This window comes from Alnus glutinosa, chromosome 5, assembly GCF_958979055.1.
Source record: "Alnus glutinosa chromosome 5, dhAlnGlut1.1, whole genome shotgun sequence".
Classification (NCBI taxonomy): domain Eukaryota; kingdom Viridiplantae; phylum Streptophyta; class Magnoliopsida; order Fagales; family Betulaceae; genus Alnus; species Alnus glutinosa.
In genome coordinates, this window is record NC_084890.1 from 617,955 (window position 1) to 641,834 (window position 23,880).

Genomic DNA, 23,880 nt, shown 5'->3' on the forward strand with positions numbered 1-23,880 from the left:
CGTCTTCTTGGCTTCTTCTTCCCTCTTCTTGTCCCTTTTCAGTTCCCTTGTAAGATTTTATCTCTATATATGGCCTATATGCCACATAAGGAAGCATTTATTAATAATTTAATAAATAAATAGTATATACGGTATTACGGTTATGTAATTTAATTAATTTAAATTACCATAATGGAATCGATTAATTGATTTAAAATCAATTAATAATATTGTTTCCTTGATGGGAGGAACAATACGGTATTTACCATATTTGAGGGTCCCTGACCTAGCCTATAAATAAACAGCCTGTGTACACCATCAGTACGGCAATACGGTAATAAGCATAGGTTAGAAGATCCCTCAAATAATATTTTCTTGTTCTTCAGATGGATCGTGGAAACGCTTGAGCAAATATGGCTAGAGGTAAGCCTGAATCCTGTCTTATTTGTTTTCCGCTGCGCATGTTAGGTTAAAGAAATAATTGTTATTTAATTATTTTTAACATGTGGTATCAGAGCAACCTCTATGCTATTTTGTTTAGCATTAAGGCTTTGTTGGATTCATTTTTTTTTTTTCCTCTGTGAACATAATTTATTTATTTTTTAATATAATTTTGTTCACGTACTGTTGGAAAGCATAAGGGTATTTTCTTTTGTTTATACCGTCTGTGTTGTGAAGAACTGCTGAGCATAAAAAATATTGGATTGCTGTTTTGCCCTTATGAAACCCACTATGCACTGCCATGAGACCCATTGGAGAAAATCCAGCCGTGAAACCCACTTTGGAGACCGCCGGCCAGCCCGTGATCCACCGGCCATTACGGTACCACTCGGTGGCGCCGGCCCTCTTCGTGGCCGGCGTCCAGCGGCCTCTTCCCTCGTCGGGCGCTTGGCTTCTGGATGCGCGACGACCCACAGGGTCGCCTTGACGGCTGAGCTACGGCCCTTTGTGGCCGCTGCCTCCCGGAAAACGGCAACCCATAAGGGTTGCCGTTAGCCATCAAGCAACGGCGGCCCTTGGGTCGCCGTCAGTGCCCAGTAGTGGCCCTTTTCGGCCGCTGCTTTTCTCCGGTAAACAGCGACCTACGGGTCGCTGTGGTCGTCAGAGCGGCGGCCTCTCTTGGCCGCCGCATAAGGGGCGGCATTGGGTGGCGGCGGCAGGGGTGGAGGAGGGGTGGCGGCTGGGGCTTTCTTTTTCAGGTTTTAGGGTTTTTCAAACCATTGAGATAAATACGGGTCGGGTCGGGTTTTTTCGGGCTGGGGCTTAATTTCAAGGCCTGGGCCACCGGGTTAGGGTTTCGACCCATAAGGAAATTCGGGTCGGGTGGATATGGTATCGGGTCGGGTTTAAAACCCACAAGCACAACCCGATATCAAGTGGGCTGACCCGAATGGATCAGCCCAATCAAGGAACTGACCCACTCGGGTCAGCCCAATCCAAGTGCTGACCCATTGGGTCAGCCCAAGAGACCCTATTCAGTTAAAAAAAGAAAAAAAAGAAAAAAAAAAAAAAGGGGGCCCATTTTCAGTGGGTTTGACCCAGCCCTATAAAAAGATCCACTAGCCCAATGCCACAACCCATCAAGTTCTTTTTAAAAGGGGAATTTAGGCCTTATGGTGTTTAGAACTTGGGTTCACCAAGTGTAAAGAGCCTTGGCCACCTACTAAACCATTGGGCCATGTTTTTTATTATGTCCTCATATTGCAGTTTTATTCCACTTATTATTTATAGTGTTGTATTTTAAGATTATTGTTTCTTTAATACATATATTGAGGAATATATTTTAATTGTTGAATTTATATTGTTTAAATATAAATTGCTTGATGCCTAGACCTAAGAATAATTAACAATACCATCTATACTGGTGTGTTTACAGTAATATCTAAGAATGCAATGTCGGAGAAAGTTCTGGCAAGGAAAGTCTTGGGATTTAAGTGTGTCCGGTGTGACCCCCCTCACTTTCCTGGGAGCTTATCTGCTTGCACCTTGAAAAATGCTGTTTACCCCATTTAAGTATTGGTTTGTTATATTCCTAGGGCTATTAAGGGGGCATCTATAAAGTTGTTAGATGTTAATGAAGTAGCAATTATCATGATAATTTTGGGAGAGCCACAGCATCCCAATTTTGAATGACAATTGCATCAAGATTACACACACGTAATTATCATAATAATTATGGGAGAGCCAAAGCATCCCATTTTTGTATGATAATTACATCAGGATCACACGCATGAATCTCATAAAGATTTATTAGATGTTCATGAATTACAGCATGATTATTATGATTTTGGGAGAGCCAAAGCATCCTAATTTTGTAATAATTGCATAAGGATCGTACACATGAACTTCATATAGAAAATTTAACATCGTATTGTAATTAACTCATAAATTTAATTACCTATCCCCAAAGAGAAGTTTTTATTTTTATGACTTAATTAGAATGAGATAACAAATTTAGTATTAAAAGTAAAATTTATTTCGGTTGCCCAAAGGTACGAAGAATTTTATTTATTAATATTTAAATTTATTAATCTTATCATGCGTCTAACACTTCATAGTTTCTTCTTCTTTTTTTTTTTTTCTTTTTTTAAATTAAAAAAAAAAAAGAAAAAGTTTCAACATGTTGGCAGATTCCCAAGAGGAATTTTATTTAGTCCATTTTTCATAACATGAAGAAAGTGTTCATGAATCATGAACACTTGAAGGAAAAAAAAAAAAAAAAACAAACCTTCTATCAATTGGTTATATTACCAATAGATATAAATCTATTTAACTCATCCATAACGGAGGTTTTTCAATAAAGGTTGAAGGGACGATTGGAGATCCGTATTATTATATTTGCTCCATTTTCTTTGGATAGGATCAGTAAGCAATAATTTTTTTTTTTTTTTTTTTATGAGACAAGTTACATATATATTTTTTGTATATATTTTTTTAAAAAAATTAATAATTGAATCTGTAGGACCTACATATGGGTCTTTGTGATATTCTACAAATTCAATGATTAATTAATTTAAAAATGAGATGTATGAGAAATGTACAAATATCATTTCACTTTTTCTATTCGGACAAGAGATCCCTGCTTGCAACCCCTGGCTACAATCTTTCCTGATCTTCATCTTCGAAAAAAAAAAATTAAAAAGGTTGGACATCCAAATTAAAGTAGGGTACGAAATGGACACAATATGTAGATGACAATATTATCCAATACGATGGAACTATTCCTCATTAACCAATGATGTCATCTTATTTTCGGCCTTAACTTCAAAATCAAAGGTGTGATATGGGCTAAAGCTTACAATTTTTTATATGATTTATAAACTTAATAGGAACGTGACACTGTATTAACTAAGTAGGGTCGAGAGCTTTAACCTGTTCAATTAAACTGACTGTTTGAATTATTTAATTAATTAATCATATTGGTTCGAATGATGCGGTCCAACCAATAGAGCTAGCTAGGGATCGATATATAGTACTAAAGCGACTGCCATTATTGTTGGAGGAGGACCGTGAACTGATCGATGATAGAATTTAGTTATTAATTAGCTAGGAAACTTCTTTTATTTAAAAGTCATGATTACAACTTCATGTAGCACTCATAAACCTTACTAATAGTTTCTAATCCTATGAAGCAAGAGTAAAGAAGACCCATATACGTATAACAACGCATAACAGAGGAAACAAGCATGCACTTCCATTTACATGACTCTGCATTCTGATGGATTTTCTTCACAAAAGTAATCACAGCGGCTCACGTAGCAACCCCTAGACCCACCACAACCACAAGAACAGGGGAGCGGCTGGCCAGGGCGGCTCACGTTGCAACCCCTAGACCCACCACAACCACAAGAACAGGGGAGCGGCTGGCGGCTCACGTTGCAACCCCTAGACCCACCACAACCACAAGAACAAGGGAGCGGCTGGCCAGGACATGGTTTGCAACGCACATCAATCGGGTAAGGTGGTAAGCAAACCGGTATAAACACAGGGACCTTGCAAGGCGGCGGAGGAGGCCGTGGAGGAGTCTTATCCCGCTTCTGGGCAGGAGGAGTTGAAAGCTTCGGGCCCGGGGGCGGAGGAGGTGGAGGTTTGATCTCAATGCACATAATGCATTTACCACCCTTGCAGCGTATCTTTTGCATAATCTTTTCGGGACAGGAGCTCACCACTTTGATTGTCACCTTGTTTTGCTTCTCGTCGTATATCTGGTCTTGTACTTCTGTTGTTAACAAAAATTCAACACCACATAGAAAGAAACTCAGTCCTTAATTTTCTTTTTCGCTTTGTTGCTTTATCAGTAAGCGTGTCAAATAACAACCAAAAGCACAACAAGCACGTACATTCATACACATACAGAAAGACAGAGAGAGAGAGAGAGAGAGAGACTCACGTGGGAATTTACATAGAACTTTCTTCACCTTCTTGTAGCAGCGACAGCACTGAAGATCAACAACCTTCAGCACCATCATTGTTGTGACGACCTACGAAAGTACGGAAATTCTAAATCCATATCAAGCCAAAATATGATTAATTAATTAGCCCAAATTACAAATGTTATTAAGTGCATGAAGAAAAATATCGAAAACTTTACAAAACCTTCTCCGCCATGGCTGTGACCTCAGATCAATCTTAGCCTCAGAGCAGATTGAAGAGACTGCTTTATATAGACTAATAAAAAGTAAAGACTATGTATGGCTGAAGAGCTCAAGCGGAGACGTACGGAACAATTATGTTTATTTAGGGATGGCCCAATATAATTCTAAAATACTCACAAATATATATATATATATAATTCTAAAATAAAATATATATACAGGCTTACTCCGCCTGTAAGCCTTCCCTGCCATAGTGCCATATTGGATGATGATCATATTCGTGAAATTAATGAAATTCATGCTAGCTAAATGACAAAATGCTCGTTATTAATTAATTATAAAGAGCATATATATTTCGTGCGGTTAGAGCCAATGGGATGTAAACACGTTGGTTTCGCACATTGAAAGATTCATGCTATCATAGAAAAATGGTGACCATTTTGTTACGGGCTTTGATTTACCCTTCTCACCTTCCGGCCCTCTCAATCAAAACAAGATGATATTCTAAGTTACATAGTTAGGTCAGGTTCAATTATGGGCCACACACCCTCACATGGAAGCAAACAATGAAACAAACAAGGAAACGTGACAAATTAAGGAGTCTCACCAAGTTATACGATAAGTCTCATTTCTCAATTCCATTAGAATTAATATTGTAATTCAATCTGTCCTATCTCTCTTGATCATTTCTGAGTACATCACCTTAGAAGGTGATAGACCAGCTAACTCTTTTGTTGGAAAGACTATATAAATACAACTCGATAATCTCTCGCAACAAACTAAAAAAACAAAGAAGATAAACTGAAAAGTTAAGACTTCAACCTATTTCGTACTTAAACTTATTTCATACTAAACTGACCTGATATAGCGCTAGATCATATCTCAAATTGAGTTACATGCACCAAGATCATAACAATAATGCCCTTCCTTTTTTTTCTTTCTAAAAGAAATTATATATATATATATATATATATATATTCTACATTTTCATCACACTTTATTGATACGGCATTATCAATCAATCTTAAGATTTCTTTTCTTTTAAAACAAGTGTTAATTTAAGGGCTATTTGGCAGTGCCAAATCAAAAAAGTGGGATAAAAGTATAGCATATGAGATCATATATTTGGCATCAACTAGGGTAATATTATGGTCTCGTTTGGTTTACGGAATGACTATTCCATTAGAAAAATGAATAGCTATTCTTAGGAATAAAAGGTAGTAGAATGAAATGGCTATTCCTACTCTTTAGTTTGGTAAACACTCATATATTTTAATTGGAATCCAATCAAAATTACTAAAAAAACTCCACATTTTAAAATAAAAATAAAAAGAAAATCAAATTATTAAAAAACCAAAGAAAAAGAATAAAAAAAAAAAAAAAGAAAACCCATGGGTGGCCGGCTACCCATTGGGGTGGTTGGCCGCCCACCAAGAGCCGGGGGTGGCCCACCACCTCCGAAGAGAATTGGGGGTGGCCGCGCTTAGGGGTGGCCTGTGCCACCCCCAAAAGCACGGGGGGTGGTCGCACCACCCCCGACTCCATATATGGGCTGGCCATTGGGGTGGTCGGCCAGCCAATGAAGGGTTTGAATTTTTTTTTTTTTTTTTAATTTTTTGTATATATATATAAATATAAAATAAATGGTTTTTTTTTTTTTTTTTTTCTGAAAAATATTGCATTTACCCTAAAGAATAGCTATTCCTCTTATTTTTTAGAGGAATATGTATTCATCTTCATAAAGAAATAGATATTCCAATGAGAATAACTATTCCAAAGAATAGAATAGCCATTCTATTCCAGGAGTCTATTCCGCGAACCAAACGTGACATATATACAAAATTTTACCCCACATTAATGCTGATGTGGCACCTCTAACAAACTCTTGGATTTTTTATTTTTTTTTAGATAAGGATTGATCCAATAGTCAATTGAGACTTCTATCACGTCAGCATTATAATATATTGTGCGATAAAAATATAGTTTCTAATATTAGTCAACCAAATAAGTTAGGGCATGTTTGGGTAATGTACCTCTTAGATTTTATTATTTTTCAATTTTTTTTTTAATTAAAATTCTACTTAAGTTTTATCTAATTTTTTTCTAATTTTGTTTCACGTTCTCTAAACCATCCAAACATAATTTTAAAAACAATTTTTTTTGATATTCATAATTTTGAATATAATAAAAAAAAGTAGAATATAATACAAAAAAATCGTACACCCAAACAAGCCCTAACTACTATTGACTCTTAACTATACTTATAAACAAAGTTACGTACATTCAAAAAATACTAGAATTAATATGAAATTCATTTTCCTTGCAATAAATAAAGGATATCGATGTGGATGCATGAGACAAATTAAAGACTAGTGGAAATTAAAGGTTAACTGCAATCAACATACATGATCGTCGACCGATTATCACAAACTTGAAATATATAATTAATTAAGCACGTGTTAAAAAACTTCGCCAATAAAAACTCACAACGTGGAATGATCAGAAAAAGAGAGAAAATCTTGTTTACTACACAAAGTGATCAAAGTGCCGAAGCGCAAAGTGCTCACTTTGTGTTAATTAATTCACCTAATGGAAGTGATCATCATATATATATATATATATACTTTGTTGCAAAATAATGTGTTCCTTAATCCTCAAGGTTGTCGAGTCATCGGCAAACAGTTTAAAATTCTTCGGGTTCATGCATCTAACACTTCATAGTATCTTTTTTTTTCTTTTTTCTTTTTTTAAAAAAAGTTCCAACATGTTGGCAGATCCCCAAGAGGAATTTTATTTAGTCCATTTTTCATAACACGGAGAAAGTGTTCATGAATCATGAACACTTGAAGGAAAAAAAAAATAATAATAATAAAAAAATCAAACCAACTATCAGGGACGGAGCCAGAAGTTCTTATGGGCAGGGGCCAATGGCCGAAAATTTTTTTTGGGTAGGGGCCAAGTAAGCTAAATTTTTTTTTTAATCTTAAATTTTTTAATTTTTTAGATTATTTTTTTTTTCTCACCTTAAAATTTTTTTTTTTAGGAAATTTGGGGGGGGGCCATGGCCCCTGCCAGCCCCCCCCTCCCTCCGTCCCTGCCAACTATCAATTGGCCGGTTATATTACCAATAAATATAAATCTATTTAACTCATCCATAACGGAGGTTTTCCAATAAAGGTTGAATGGACGATCGGAGATCCGTGTTATTATTTTTGCTCCATTTTCTTTGGATAGGATCAGTAAGCAATAATTTTTTTTTATGAGACATTTATATATATTTTGTATATTTTATTTTTAAATTAACAATTAAATCTGTAAAACCTACATGTGGGTCTTTGTAGATTCTACAAATCCAATTGGCAAAAGATCCAATGTATTAAACATGCAAGACATGATGCTCTATAGGGTTTGAGGTTGGAAATGAGAAAATTAAATATTTCTCTAAGTTATCCTTGTTGAGGCTTATGTAGACTTGAAATTATGATCTTCAAGTAACTCAAACTTGAACAAAAACACCACATTTTCCAGATTTGGATATGCTGCCGGAAGTGCTCGAGAATCTTGAATATTATTAATTTGGCAATGATCTAAAACAGAGTATTTATGGGAATTGCTTACCAAAGGCTGCACTAGAACAAACTTGAGCCACTAAACCATACGCTTGTTACATGGAGCTTTCTAACAGAAACACGCAAACCTTAAACTACAGTACTAAACCAAATTTGCAATAGATTCAATGACAAAACCAAAAGGTTTCTTAGGACCCTACAGGAGTCATGATATCATGCATTATATTATTGAATTTAAGCCTTCTAATATCTAACAAGTTTTGGTTTATAAAATGTCCTATGCCCTGTTATAAAACAACCCTATAATTGCGGCCTTTAGGAATTAGGTGTATAATCGTTGATTTCAGTCAGCAGTAATACAGCTGTAATACAACTGAAAATTTATACTTTCAAGCCAACATCATTCAAATTCATCGACACCAATTTAACACTTAAGTTTGAGCATTTTAAACATTAGACAATTTTAGATAGTCACATCATCTTCAAAATAATTAAGAGTGTACAATTGATAAGTTAGTTACTAACTTATTCAAAAATGCTTGGAATATTATAAAGTCATTTACATGCAAAATGATGTGGATAATTTATAATTAATGGTACATTAATTAAGATCATATATATGATTGACAAGTTAGTCCCTATAAGTATTTTACAAATTATGACTGCCACGTTATTTTTGAAAGAATTTTATGGTTGACAATTATGGATGATGACGTTGCCAAAAAGAAATTGTGACGTGGGTAAAAAGAACCCTTTAATTAAAATGGGAAAGCTGGCCCATTTCTCTAAACATGATTGGATGAAATAGGATCTAAACATATATTAATAAGTTATATGATAATGAAAATGATCAACTACTATAACTAATATGGGATTATATAATTTGCTTTTGACTCCCATAAGCATACGTTGACGATAGATTTACTTTACGTTATAAATTAAATAATTCAGAACTCTTAAACAAAGTTACTTTTTAAAATATATGAGAATTATGAAATTCACTTTCCTTGCAAATTGCAATAAAGGATCGATCGACGTGGATGAGAAAAAGATTAGTGGAAGCAATCATACATGATCAATCCCAAGCTTTAAATATGTGTAAAGAAATTACATCAATAAAAGCCCACAAAAGTAAAAGGTGAAAAAGAAAGAAGTCTTCTTTAATATAGAAGTGAAAGCAGCTAAGCTAGGTGAAAACAAAGGCAAAGTAATGAACCGATGATATCACTGCTTGGGGAATGCAAAAATTATTACTGCCCCGTTTGCCATATAGAACTATTTTTTTTTCTCCTGGGGAAAGGAAAAAAGGTTGTAAATTAAACGAGGACCTTTGTGACTATTTAGAGTATTCACAGAAACCTCTCTAAGAGCATTCTCGGCCGTTTCTCAACCATTTTCTCTAAATATAATGAATAAAACTACTTTTTACTCCCCTATCAAGAAACACACCACAACAGCTTCTCTTCATTTTTTTTCTTCTATATTATTAAAATATTATCTTTTTACTTTTACTTTAATTAAAAGTAGGAAAGAGAGTATAAAGTATGAGTAATAATATATTTTGTGAATAAACAATTGAATGTGAATTAAAAGTAGGAAAGAGAGTATAAAGTATGAGTAATAATATATTTTGTGAATAAACAATTGAATGTGAAGTGAATCGTGCTTCCCAAATAAAGAAACGAAAATTTTAGAAATTTTGTTGTGAATAGATTTTAGTAATTTTTTTGAAATTTTTCGTAAAACTTAGAGAACAGATCCCATTTAGGAAAGCTGCTGTGAATGCTCTTAACCAAAGATTTAAGAGAGAAAGGGGAGAGTGCAACGGAAATATTTTCCTATCTACTTTACCGGGAGGATCAAGAAATTATAAAAGGGTGGGGAGTACGTTGGCAACATGCTTACTCCTATCATCGGCAGAAACCGTTAATTTATCGACATATATATATATATGTTTTAGCCCCCAATCTTAGTATATATCTCATTTCAAATTTCTGGCTTCGTGCTTTATTCCAAGAGAAGCCTCACTTTCCAACCGTGCTCAATTGGACGACGACACTCCCTTCAGATCCTTTGCTTATGATTCGGTAGCATTAGCAAGAAGCCCTTGCCTGCATCAAGAACAACCTTGTCCAGATGGCAATCATTCGCCAATCCATATATATATATATATATATATATATATATATATATATATATATATATATATGTCCATTTCTTCTTCGATTCTTCTTCCATGGGGTATGGAATAGACCGCGGTCAATTGAAGACAATTTTTGCATGAATTCGGTTTTGCTCCTATTTTCTTCATATACGATTGCTTAGGTTTTTCTCGTGTCTAATATTTTGGGTTTAAAAAAAGTTTTTTTTTAAATTTTTTTTTTTTTTTCCTCTTTTAGTTTCGGAGCTGACCAACTCATTGAGGATCACCCCTAGGCCCTAACTAAAGGACCATCGCTAAAAAGCTTCCAAAATTAAGCACGTTGAGAAAAAGGGATTATAAACTAGGGAAAATTAGTTAAAAGCGAGTTGGCAGGGTCACAGTTAGTTAATAAGTATTTTTGAAAATTAAAGATATAAAATGTAAAATAAGAAAAGTGAAAGTCATGAAGGAGATAGAATAAGAATACAAAATTTAGGCCGGTTAGGCCATAAAGGCTTAATGTTTACTATTGAGAAGTGCCCTATAAGACTACGTCTTTATATTATTTACTTGTTTCATTTGTGTTACATGTTTAGTGAAGACCAAATGCTATTGGGGTGACCATACAACATCAATTTTGGTAAATAAAATGTAAATACTTGTATAATATAATACATAACATTTCTCTTTTATAAATACAAAGGAATTTTATTCAGGAATTTGTACATGACCACAAATTATATATCCAAGAAAAATATGCATCAAAGAATGTCTACATTAGCTACCTAGTCACTTTCTAATACCAATGAAATTTGTATGATGATTAAAAAAATTATTTCATATAGCTTCCTTCTTTTCTCTTGGTCTTCCACAAAAGCATCCGACTCAATTAAATAATTGATGGGATCTGTTCCACATTCAAACTCCATCATATAAACAACTTAATTATATATATAATAAATGACATCTCCCAGCCTGTCTCAAAAAGAAGAGAAACGCGACAAAGACGCTTTTAATTGGATAAGGACATATGGATTGATTCAATATTGTCATCTTTATCATTTTCAACTTTTCTCGTCCTGTTTGGTTGCATCGCAGAACAAAACTAGTGACCCGAACCAGGAGATTGGTGGGATCATGACCCTGTCTAACCCCTCCAAACAAAAAAGTGTTAAAAAATTAGCCTTTAAATTTATTAAAAAATATATATTTTTTAAGTTTTTTTTTTTTTTTTTTTTTATTATTATTATTATCCCTAAAAGAATTTATAATCCGAAATGACCATCTTAAAATTAAAGTTTTAGTTCGGTTCCTAACTATGATCGATCACCAATCATCGCGCACCGACCCAAACGACCAAATTTCTCTCTCGTACCAAAATATCATACAATAATCCCTCGAAGGATTGGCCCTTTTCCACATTTTCTAGTATTTTCTTTTCCAGCCGTCCAAGATATATAGTCAATTAAAGATAAAGCTAATTAGAAGTCTTCTTTAATCTAAAAGTGAAACATGAAAAACAAAGGCAAAGTAATGAACCATCAGGACATAAAAGTTACTGGTGTTCTTTAAGAATGTGAGAAGTATATATATATATTTTTTATTAATGTTATTAAAAAAGCATGCAAGAAGCAGATGATATTAAAATAATATGTACTTCTCACATGTTAAGAGATACATGTCACTCTTTGATGTGGGTTATATGAAATTTTTTATAAACCGATTTGTTTTTATATGATGGCCGAATAAACACTGCCTACTCTTTGATGTGGGTTGTATGAAATTTTTTACAAATCGGTTTGTTTTTATATGATGGCCGAAGAAATACTGCCCATTTGATAAACATTGTGGAGTTTTTTTTTAATAATAATAAAATGTGATTGATATGATATAAAGTAGAAAGAAGTTTCTTTTTATTTTTTTTATGAAAAAGTGAAAAGTTTCGTTTTGTAGTAAGTTTTTTTATTTGAATAGTAATAATAAAAAAAAAAAGATTGATGCGATATAAAAAGTGAAAAAAGTTATAATGTTTTGAAGTTGATTTTTTTTTTTTTTTTTTTTTTGAGAGAAGTGAAAAAAAAAATAAAAAGATAAAAAAGTGGAGAGTGAAGTGGTTACCAAATGGGGCCACGAAATGAAAAACAATGCATATATATCATAACTCTGTAAGCAAGGATGAAACTGGAAGGTGGCCAGTAGGGGCCATAGTCCCTCCAATTCATTTGAAAAAAAAAAAAAAAAAAAAATTTAACAAGTATAGTTTGATTTTCAGCCTATTTGGCCCCTAACCATTAAAATTTTGGCCTATTTTTGCTGTTAAAGTGTGGAGGAATAAACCTTTTAGAGTTTCTCTGTATTAATTAGTTCTTTGTAAAACGGTTTATAATTTGTGAATAAATAGAAATGAATTAAAGTATGGGTGCATGCCGAAAATAGAGAAGTAAATTTCTCAGCATATATATTTTTTTGGGGGCTCGTTCTTGAGTACTGGGAACTTGGGAAGATGAAAATTCAAAAAAAATCTTGAGAATATTGATCTTTGCAGAAAGAAATTGAGGCAGCTAGGAATGCTCTAACATCTCTCTTTACATCATTGAGCGAGAGCCATCTTGCATTATTTGTCTTTTTGTTATTTATTTTCTCAGTTTTCTCTGTACGTTGTAAGATATTATCAAGTTGTTCTTTTTATTACCGTACACAACAATGATGAATAATATGAAATCAGAAAGAAAGAAAGCAAAAAAAAAATCAAGACACAAATTTACGTAATTTGATAATATGCTTACGCCCACGGGAAGTATAGCTATTTTTAATTAAAAAAATTAGGATTACAATATAACATATTTATAGCAAAACTTATTGTATGGACAGATCGATATGAAAAACCTCAAAATATCCTGACTACTATATTAATATTCTTGTATTAATATCTATGCCCAAAAGATCAATATAAGCTAATTGTTCCGGCAACTTTTAATCCATCCAAAAAAAAAAAAAAGAGTTTTTTTTTTTTTGAAGGAAAGTTAGCCTTTCATTAAGCATTCAACAACAATTACAAATCACCATCAACACCATTAAGGTGTGAATCCAATACTGAGCCAAGCTCAGATTAAACAAACACAAGAAAAACGCCCAAAACGAAACTGCATCCAGAAGAAGACCGCCTCCTAAACACCCGAACAAACATCAACCACCAAAAGTCACCGGAAACCACCAAGCCACGGCAAAAGGAAACGGAGAGTAGCTCTCATGCGCGACTCAGAACGCCAAAGAAACCTGGCACGTGAGAGCTATGCGCCGCACACAAACCATCTTTCCGGCCGACAAAACCAGCAGCAAGACCAGACGACCCCGGCGACTGAAGATGAGGGGCGCGTGTTAATTCGAGGGCAGCAAAATAAACAGATCTGGCCTCGCGACATGCTTAAGACGTTGAGGAGCGGCCCCGCTACCACCAACGGCACTAGAAGATCTCCACTCCTCCTTCAACAGCTCCCTGAGCGTTTCCCTGTCAACAACAATGAAAACCAAACAAAACCAAACCTTCAAAGTCCAAAAGGACCTAGAAGGGGCGCAACCACCACCGAATCTAAACCGTGGGGACAAAAACACCACACAACCTTAACGGTTGGGGGACTTCTAGCCTCCACTGGAAAGCCAGGGAGGAAACAAAAACCCCTTAGCCCAACAAGGCTAAGAGGAAGACAACAGGAGCCAGGAGAGAGGCATGAAGCCTCCCCCGGTGAGAAAAAACCAACAACAGATAAGACTTTCTTAGAGAGAGACGCTCTGTTTTCTTAGAGAGAGAAAGATCTAACAGAAGGTCTTAAGATGTGACAGATTGAATTATTTTCTTAAGAATTGAGAGATTAGACTTATCTCATGACTTGGTGAGACTCCTTGTCACGTTTTCTTCTTCTTTCTATTCCTTGTTTGTTTGCTTCTCCCCATGTGCGGGTGCAATTAATATGGCCCATGCCATAATTGAACCTGACCTAACTAGTAACTAGGTACGAACCGATTTATCATTTCTCTTGCTAACTGATAAGGATGATTCTTTCAAATAGATGCAGCCGAGTTGAAGAATATCGAGTCGTGGGGTTTCGTAGATTCAAAGATAAATTTACAAAAAAAAAAAAGATAAATGCATAACATTTCTCTTGCATAATTGAGCCAGAGCCATCTATCTGTGTTTATGTTGTTTATTTTCTTTGTTTGTTCTTTCTTTTTTTTTTTTCTTTTTTTTGTAAGATATTATCCAATTGTTTTTATTCCATCCAATACAACAGTTAGTTGGTCTTTCAAAGATAATGCACTTTGAAATATTGGTGATGTTTGACAAATGTATGTACAGAACAAAAAAGTAGGTTGTTAATTTTGAAATTAGTAAAAATTGATGGTGTGAAATAAAGTAAATATATATATATATATATATATATATATATATATATATATATATATATATATAAGTAAAAAAAATTTGTATTGTAATAAATTTTTTTATTTAAATAGTAATATAAAATTATTGATGTAATATAAAAAATAAAAAAAAATAAAAATGTTTTAATATTAATTGTTGTAAAAAATATAAAAATAAATAAAAAATAATATATATTCGGTTCTTGTCATTACCAAACAAGGCCATTGATGCATAGACATGACAAACCGAATTATTTTCCTAAGAATTAATAGATTAGACTTTCCTATTAGCTTTGGTGAGACTCCTTGGCCCTGTTTAATAACCCCCTCCCCTCTCCCTTCCCCTTATTTTTACCTTTCTCAAAAAAATCAATTCAAAACATTTTTAACTTTCTTTACTTTTTATATCACATAAACAATTTTTTATTATTATTTAAATAAAAAAATCTATTACAAAACAAAAAATTTCTACTTTTTCATATAAATTCTTTCTACTTTATATCACATCAATCACTTTTACTCACACTCAAAAAAAATATTCTCCCATAACGAAAGGGAAGGAGAGGGGAGGGAGATTACTAAAGGGATCCGGGTTTTTGTCACGTTTTTTTCTATTCCTTGTTTGTCTGCTTCTCCTCATGTGAGCGTGCAATATGGCCTATAATTGAATAAGAGAAATGCTTGGTTGTACACTCTTATCCCACTCCTATCCCACCATTGTCTACGTGGACCAATAATGTTGTTAAAAAAATAAGGTCCCACTATACTCTCTCTACTATCTCTCACATTATTGGTCCAAGTACACAAGGGTGGGATAGGAGTGGAATGACAGTGTACAACTAAGCATTTCTCATTGAACACCTGACCTATCTACGTATCTTAAGATATTTATCATGTACATGTCCGATGGTTGAGGCTCAATCAAAAGCCAGCACACGCAAATGCTAAGGTGGAAGAGTACGTCAGCGATCAAAAAGCCCAATGTGCTCGATCTTTTTAATTTTTTTTTTTTTTTTTTTTATAATAGCGACACTCTTTTATGATACCATGAATTTTTCCAATTGTGCGAAACCAAAGTGTTTACATCCCATTGGCTCTCTAACCGTACGACATATTATTTTTATAATAACGACAATCTTTTACATTTAGCATGAGTTTTTTTATTCGTCGTGCTGAAACAACGTGTTTACCTCCCATTGGCTAGCTCCAACTGTACGACATATGACGCTTACATCTTCTTAACAAACTTTATGACCTCGAACCAAGTGGTAGTCTTCTGGAGGTCGCTCGATGGCGGGAAGGGTTCTCGTTTCGGTGCGTGTTCAACATGCCCTGTGATCCGGTCGCGGTTCTCATGGTGTTGATTGTTTGGTTTTTTTCTGTTTGTATTTGTAAATTCTTGTTCTTTACTCACAGTCTACCACTTAGTAGCTGCTTCAAGACAGGATTCTCCTGTCTTTGTGGATGGAATTTCTTCAATTTCATTCACTACCCTTGCCTACGGGCACTGTTGTAACCTTCGGGTGTTGCTCCTTTGCTGCTTTGTTAGTGTTTTCGTTATGAGGCTTTGCCTTATTATTCCCCTTTTCGGGTTTCAATTCATCAATGAAGGTTCTGGAGCTTCGTTCAAAGAAAAAAAAAAAAAAAAAAAAAAAAAACGTACCATTACAGGAATAGTGGAGTACATTATTCACGTCACTTTTTTTCATTTTTACACATTTTTTAATAAAAATTTATATTAAAAAATATATTTTTATTTTATTTTTTGTATCACATCAATAATTTTTTTAATTATTATTCAAATAAAAAATTTACTAAAATACAATTTTATTTTTTTTTTACTTTTTTATACAAAATTTTTTATTTTATATCACATCTACCATTTTTTATTAACCCTAAAAAATAAAAACTTATTATTCTGACATGACAAGTCACTTGCCAAACATACCCATAATCAAGCTCTCTCGAGTCTCGCCCAATGATGGATCTACTCCTAAGTGTTAGCAAAACAAGATAACATTTTATATATATATATATATATATATATATATATATATATATATATATATATATATATATATATATATATATATATATATATATATATATATATATATTAATAATGCTAAATTCTTACAAAAAAAAAAAAATATAAAATAAAATAATAATACTACATATTACATTTTTATCTATCTCTTATTTTATTGAGCCGATGTGATGTGACAGTATTCATCTGGCATTGGATTAGTACTTAGATCAGTCATTTTTTCTTTTTCCTTTTTAGAAAAAAGGGTTTATAATCACTGTCGCATCAGCCCAATAAAATATGATATAATATATAATATTATTCTAATAAAAACTATGATAACTATAAGATTGCCATAAATGAATTAAGAGCAACATTTACATACTAGGCTTACATCTTACTTCCATTCTAATGAGCTTAATTATATGATAGTATTTAAAATTGAGCGGTATTGCCATGTCAATTCAGAAGAATGAGGATAGAATGGTGACCTTTGGGGTAGTGAATGGCTCCTAAGCCTACTCGGTTCGTCCCTGGTAGTAAAGAAGATTTCTCTATGGGGTGGATGGGGCTCCTGCCACGTCAATTTAGAAGAATGAGGATAGGATGGTGACCTTTGGGGTGGATGGCTCCTGGGCTTCCTCCGCTCGTCCCTAGTAGTGGTAGTAAAGAAGATTTCTCTTTGGGGTGGATGGGGCTCCTGCCACGTCAATTTAGAAGAATGAGGATAGGATGGTGACCTTTGGGGTGGATGGCTCCTGGGCCTCCTTAATTGGCTCGTCACTGGTAGTGGTAGTAAAGAAGATTTCTCTTTGTCATCACCTTTTCACTTTTTTGAGTTTTTTCTTTTTGATGAATTAAAAACTTTATTGGTGAAGTTTCTTTACACATATTTCAAGTTTGTGATTGATTATGTATGTTGCCTTTACACCAAGTCTTTTTCATCCGCATCCTTTTAATCCAAGGAAAGCCATATTCATAATTTCTTATAATTTAAAAAGCAACTTAATTTGTTTAAAACTTATGAATTATTTAGTTTATAAAGTAAATCTAACGTCAACTTATGATTATATTATGGAAATATATATATATATATATATATATATATATATATATAAGAAAAAAAAAATAAAAAAAAAAAGAAGAAAAAACTTCCTCAACTAACAATCGATTTTTAGAATAGCCTGGCCTCCTGAATTTTTAAATGCACTAATGTGACCCGACAAGTTATCAAAGTGTGCCAAAAAGATCATTTTTGTTGAAATATTCCTATAATACCCTTATTCTCTTAAAAACTATAACAAAAAATTAATAAAAAACTTATTTTTAAAAGATAAATAAATTTTAAAAAACTATTAATATAAAACTACAAAGTTAAAGAAATTTAAAACTTTTTTAATTAAAAAGAAAAAAGAAAAAAAAAGGAAGAAAAGGCGTGGCTCGGCAGCCACCCCAATTACAAAATTTTATCTTTTTAGTTTTATAAATTTTATATATATAAATAATTTTCTTTCATTAACAGTGACACGTATTGTCATTTTTTTATTACTAACGTGGCATACTAATAGAATCCGTCATGAATTTTGACGGAATTTGACTACAATGAGTGCTTTAGTTTTATAAATATATATTTTTATGCTCAGATTATTTCAATGTAAAATGATTTCCGTCGTAAAATAATTTCGACGAAATCATTTTTTTAAAAAAATAATTTTCTCGAAAATATTTTTCGGTGTTTGGCTCGTATGAAAAAATTACAAAATGCAAAAATGTGAGTTTGGCAAAAGCCGCTGGAATCAGGCAACATTCAGTCGCCGTTGTCAGATTCCGGCAAGAAAGTTTGACCGGATCCGGCCAAAATGGCCGAATTCCAGCCGGAAACTTCCTGATCCGGCCGGATCAGGTCATATCCGACCGGAATCTTCTGGATCCGGCCCGATCAATGGCCAGATCCGGTCATATCCGACCGGATCCTGGCCGTTTTGACCAGATTCGGCCAGATCCGATAGGATACCAGCCGTTTTGGCCAAATCTGGCAAGAGCCAGCCGGATTTCGGCAATATTCCGGCCGGAATCTAGACCGCCGGCATCCGACGCCGACGACCGGATGTTGTCGGACTCCGGCGCCAGTTGGATTCCAATGACCAACAATTTCTAAATTCTGAAAATCGGATATCAACCGTGTGTGTAAGGATAAAGAGTTTTCCAAAAATTAAAGAAGCTTTTACGGTCAAACTGAAAATGATTTTCGTTGATCATTAGTTTCACCTTTATCAAACACCGTAAAATGTCGAAATCATTTTCCAGAAATCATTTTACGCTGAAACAAACGGAGCATTAATATATTGATATTTTTTAAGTAAGAGTGACACAAGTTATTATTTTGTTGGTATTGACGTTGATACTAACAGAATTTGTGGGTCCGAGGACCAATAGTAAGAATTTCTCTATTTTGCTGGTTGCCTGCCGCCGGTCTAAGTCTTCCCAAAAACTACATCAACATTAATTGATGAAATTTGTATTTAGGTCTAACTTTCATTCAGAGTTAAATCAGAAAATTAAAAGAATTATGGTGATTTTAGGTTATATATGCTATGTTAATAAATATTGTCTTGTACAATATGTAGGAAGAAAATATATACTGAATGTTGAAATTTGGCCCATCTACTTATACATGTGATCATTATTGAGCTAAATTATGCTACTAGAAAAGGACAGTAAAATCAAAGAGGCTTCACATAAAAATAAAAATAAAAAGTTCAATTTTCTGTTTGGAGGGTGGAATCCAATTTCCCTTATTAATTTTTAATCTTAAAGTCGATTCCCTTTAAAGGACAGGACATATTGGTCTTGCAATTGGCAGGCACAAGGACCAAAGTTTGGTTTGAATTTAATGCTCTGTTTGTTTCGACGTAAAATGGTTTCCGTTGTAAAATATTTTCGACGAAATTATTTTCAAAAAAAATATTTTTTTCGAAAATATTTTTTGGCGTTTGGTTCGCACGAAAAAATCACGAGAGATGAAAATGCAACTGTCGCCGAAATTCGGCAACGTTCAGTCGCCGTTGCCGAATTTCGGCAAGCATGTTTGGCCGGATTTCGTCCGGACTCCTGCGGGTCTGGTCAGATCCAGTCGGATTCAGGCCATTTTGGCCAAATCCGGCAGGATCAATGGCCGAATTCATCTAAATCCGGACGGATCCTGGCCAGATCCGGCTGACTTATGACCATGGCCGGATTTCGGCCAGTTTCCGCTGGCATCTGGCGAAGGTGGCCAGATGTCGTCGGATTCTGGCAGTCGGATGTAGCCGGACTCCGGTGCTGCAGGATTCTGACGACCGATCATTACTGGATTCCAACAATCGGATATCAAATGTGCATGCAAAGATGAAGAGTTTAATTTCAAAAAACGATTTACGGTCAAACCGAAAATGATTTTCGTTGACCATTATTTTCGCTTCTACCGAACAACGTAAAATGCCAAAATCATTTTTTAAAAATTATTTTAAGCCGAAACAAACGAAGCATAAGAACAATTAATTGCGTTGCGTTCACTCTCTATTGGTTGCGTTTAGAAATTGGTGTCCCGCTCCGGTGCATTCAAATGGTTATCTTGTGAGCAACGAAATCAGGTTGACATACTATCTTCTTGGTAGGAAAGCAATAGGTGGTTGTAGTGCCAATGACACCTACCGCCAGGGACGGAGCCAGAAATTCTTATGGACAGAGGTCAATGGTTAAAAAAAAAATTTTGGTAGGGGTTAAATAGGCTAAATTTTTATTTTATATTTTTTAATTTTTTATTCTCACCTACTAAATTTTTTTTTTTTAGGAAATTGGAGGCGGGGACCGGGGCCTCTGCCAGCCCCCTCTCTCCGGCCCTGCCTACAAGCGGGAGGTGGATCCCGGGATTCCTTTCGCTTCAAGGCAGGAAGGCGCTTGACGAGGCCGCCGCACGCGCGGTCTCTGCATTGTAGTCGCACGTTCTTCCTGATCCTGTGCGTCGTATTTGCATGAGTCTGAATCTTTTGAGAGGAGGCAGGCTAGGCCTTGGCATTTGGAATCCATGGCATTTCTGGGTGTACGTTGTACGCTTGTCCATCCAATAGAGAACTACAACATCGATCCGTTAGACAAAAAAGAACATTTGCTTTTGATCGAGGGCCACATTAATCATATTGGTTCGAATGATGCAGTCCAACCAATAGAGCTAGCTAGGGATCGATATATAGTCCTAAAGTGACTGCCGTAATTGTTGGCGGAGGACCGTGAACTGATCGACGATAGAATTTAGTTATTAGCTAGGAAACTTCTTTTATTTAAAAGTCATGATTTCAACTTCATGTAGCACTCAGAAACCTTACTAATAGTTTCTAATCCTATGAAGCAAGAGTAACGAAGACCCAAATACGTATAACAACGCATAACAGAGGAAATAAGCATGCACTTCCATTTACATGACTCTGCATTCTGATCGATTTTCTTCACAAAAGTAATCACAGCGGCTCACGTAGCAGCCCCTAGACCCACCACAACCACAAGAACAGGGGAGCGGCTGGCCAGGGCGGCTCACGTTGCAACCCCTAGACCCACCACAACCACAAGAACAGGGGAGCGGCCTGTCCTGGCTCACGTTGCAACCCCAAGACCCACCACAACCACAAGAACAGGGGAGCGGCTGGCCAGGACATGGCCTGGAACACACATCAATCGGGTAAGGTGGTAAGCAAACCGGTATAAACACAGGGACCTTGCAAGGAGGCGGTGGAGGCGGCGGCGGTGGAGGAGGCGGAGGAGGAGGTGGCGGGGGAGGCGGTGGAGGAGGTGGCGGAGGAGGCGGCGGAGGAGGCGGCGGGGGAGGCGGTATGATCTGAATGCAGATAATGCATTTACCACCCTTGCAGCGTATCTTTTGCATAATCTTTTCGGGACAGGAGCTCACCACTTTGATTGTCACCTTGTTTTGCTTCTCGTCGTACATCTGGTCTTGTACTTCTGTTGTTCACAAAAATTCAACACCTCATAGAAAGAAACTCAGTCCTTTTCTTTTTCGCTTTGTTGCTTTATCAGTAACCATGTCAAATAACAACCAAAAGCACAACAAGCACGTACATTCATACACATACAGAAAGACTGAGAGAGAGAGAGAGAGAGAGAGAGAGAGAGAGACTCACGTGGGAATTTACATAGAACTTTCTTCACCTTCTTGTAGCAGCGACAGCACTGAAGATCAACCTTCAGCTCCATTGTTGTTGTGACGACCTACAAAAATATGGAAATTCTAAATCCATGTCAAGCCAAAATATGATTAATTAATTATCCCAAATTACAAATGGGTATTAAGTGCATGAAGAAAAATATCGAAAACTTTACAAAACCTTCTCCGCCATGGCTGTGACCTCACATCAATCTTACTTAGCCTCAGAGCAGTTGAAGAGACTGCTTTATATAGACTAATAAAAAGTGTAGACTATGTATGGCTGAAGAGCTAAAGCGGAGACGCACGGAACGATTATGTTTATTTAGGGATGGCCAAATATAATTCTAAAATACTCACACAAAAAATATATATACAATTCTAAAATAAAATATATTTCTTGGTGTCCCGTAAGCCTTCCCTGCCATACTTGGATGGTGATCATATTCGTGAAATTAATGAAATTCATGCTAGCTAAATGACAAAATGATCGTTATTAATTAACTATAAAGAGCATATGTCGTACGGTTAGAGCCAACATTGGCACATTGAAAGATTCATGCTATCATAGAAAAATGGAGACCATTTTGTTACGGGCTTTGATTTACCCTTCTCACCTTCCGGCCCTATCAATCAAAACAAGATAATATTGTAAGTTACATAGTCGATCAGGTCAGGTTCAATTATGGGCCACACACCCTCACATGGAAGCAAACAACGAAACAATTAAACAATTGATGCAGCCGTGTTGAAGAATATCGAGTCGTGGGGTTTCATAGGTTCAAAGATAAATTTACAAAAAAGAGATAAATGCATAACATTTCTCTTGCATAATCGAGCGAGAGCCATCTTGCATTATCTGTGTTTATGTTGTTTATTTTCTCTGTCTCCTCTATTTTTTTGTAAGGTATTATCAAGTTATTTTTAATCCATCCAATACAAGAGTTAGCTAGTCTTTCAAAGGTGATGGTATTATAAAATATTGGTGAAATTTGTCAAATGTTTGTACAGAACAAAATAGTAAATTGATAATTTTGAAATTAGTAAAAAGTAATATTGTGACATAAAGTAAAAAAATTTGTATAGAAAAAAAAAATTGTATTATAATGAATTTTTTTATTTGAATCATAATAAAAAATTATTAATATAATATAAAAAGTTAAAAAAGTTAAAATGTTTTTAATGTTCTTGGTTTTAAAAAAAATGTGAAAATAAATAAGAAATAGTGCATGTTTGGTTCTGGCCAACACCAAACAAGGCCATTGATGCAGAGATATGACAGACTGAATTATTTTCTTAAGAATTGACTTCTCCCCATGTGAGCGTGCAATATGGCCCATAATTGAACCTGACCAAACTAAGTATCTTAGGATAGTTATCATGTACATGTACGATGGAGGAGGCTCAATCAAAAAAAGAAGAAGCCAGCACACGCAAATGCTAAGGTGGAAGAGTACGTCAGCGATCAAAAAGCCCAATGTGCTCGATCTTTTTAATTTTATAATAGCGACACTCTTTTATGATACCATGAATTTTTCCAACTGTACGAAACCAACGTGTTTACATCCCATTGGCCTTCTAACCGTACGACATATTCTTTTTATAATAACTTACGACAATCTTTTACATTTATTCATCGTGCTGAAACAAGGTGTTTACCTCCCATTGGCTGGCTCTAACTGTACGACATATGACGCTTACGTCTTCTTAACAAACTTTATGACCTCATGAATCATGTGGTATGTCACCCCTTATTTATCAAACTATATTTTTTAACTTTTTATGTCACATTAAATATTTATTATTATTATTATTCAAATAAAAAATTTATTAAAATACAAATTTTTTTAATTTTATATCACATTTACCACTTGTTATTAATTTTAAAAAATAAAAACCCACTATTCTAGCATGGCAAGTCACTTGTCAAACATATCCATGATCTCATGCTC

At 34.8% G+C, this 23,880-nt stretch overlaps 1 protein-coding gene across 5 annotated transcripts; it reads right to left on the bottom strand.

Moving 5' to 3' along the window:
• Positions 1-3,499: 3,499 nt before the first annotated feature.
• LOC133868743 (protein PYRICULARIA ORYZAE RESISTANCE 21-like) lies at positions 3,500-22,344 on the bottom strand. Of its 5 annotated transcripts, none has more exons than XM_062305734.1 (3): positions 22,110-22,268; positions 4,370-4,460; positions 3,500-4,198 (listed from the first exon to the last, which is right to left on the bottom strand). In XM_062305734.1, exons 1-3 carry the CDS (start codon positions 22,119-22,121, stop codon positions 3,678-3,680), a joined length of 624 nt encoding a protein of 207 aa, XP_062161718.1. In that variant the 5' UTR covers positions 22,122-22,268; the 3' UTR covers positions 3,500-3,677. The 5 variants fall into 5 exon arrangements, with proteins under 5 accessions (XP_062161718.1, XP_062161717.1, XP_062161720.1 ...); XM_062305733.1 differs by lacking the exon at positions 22,110-22,268 and adding an exon at positions 4,576-4,707; XM_062305736.1 differs by lacking the exon at positions 22,110-22,268 and adding an exon at positions 4,576-4,607 and having other exon boundaries at positions 4,370-4,479.
• Positions 22,345-23,880: the final 1,536 nt, after the last annotated feature.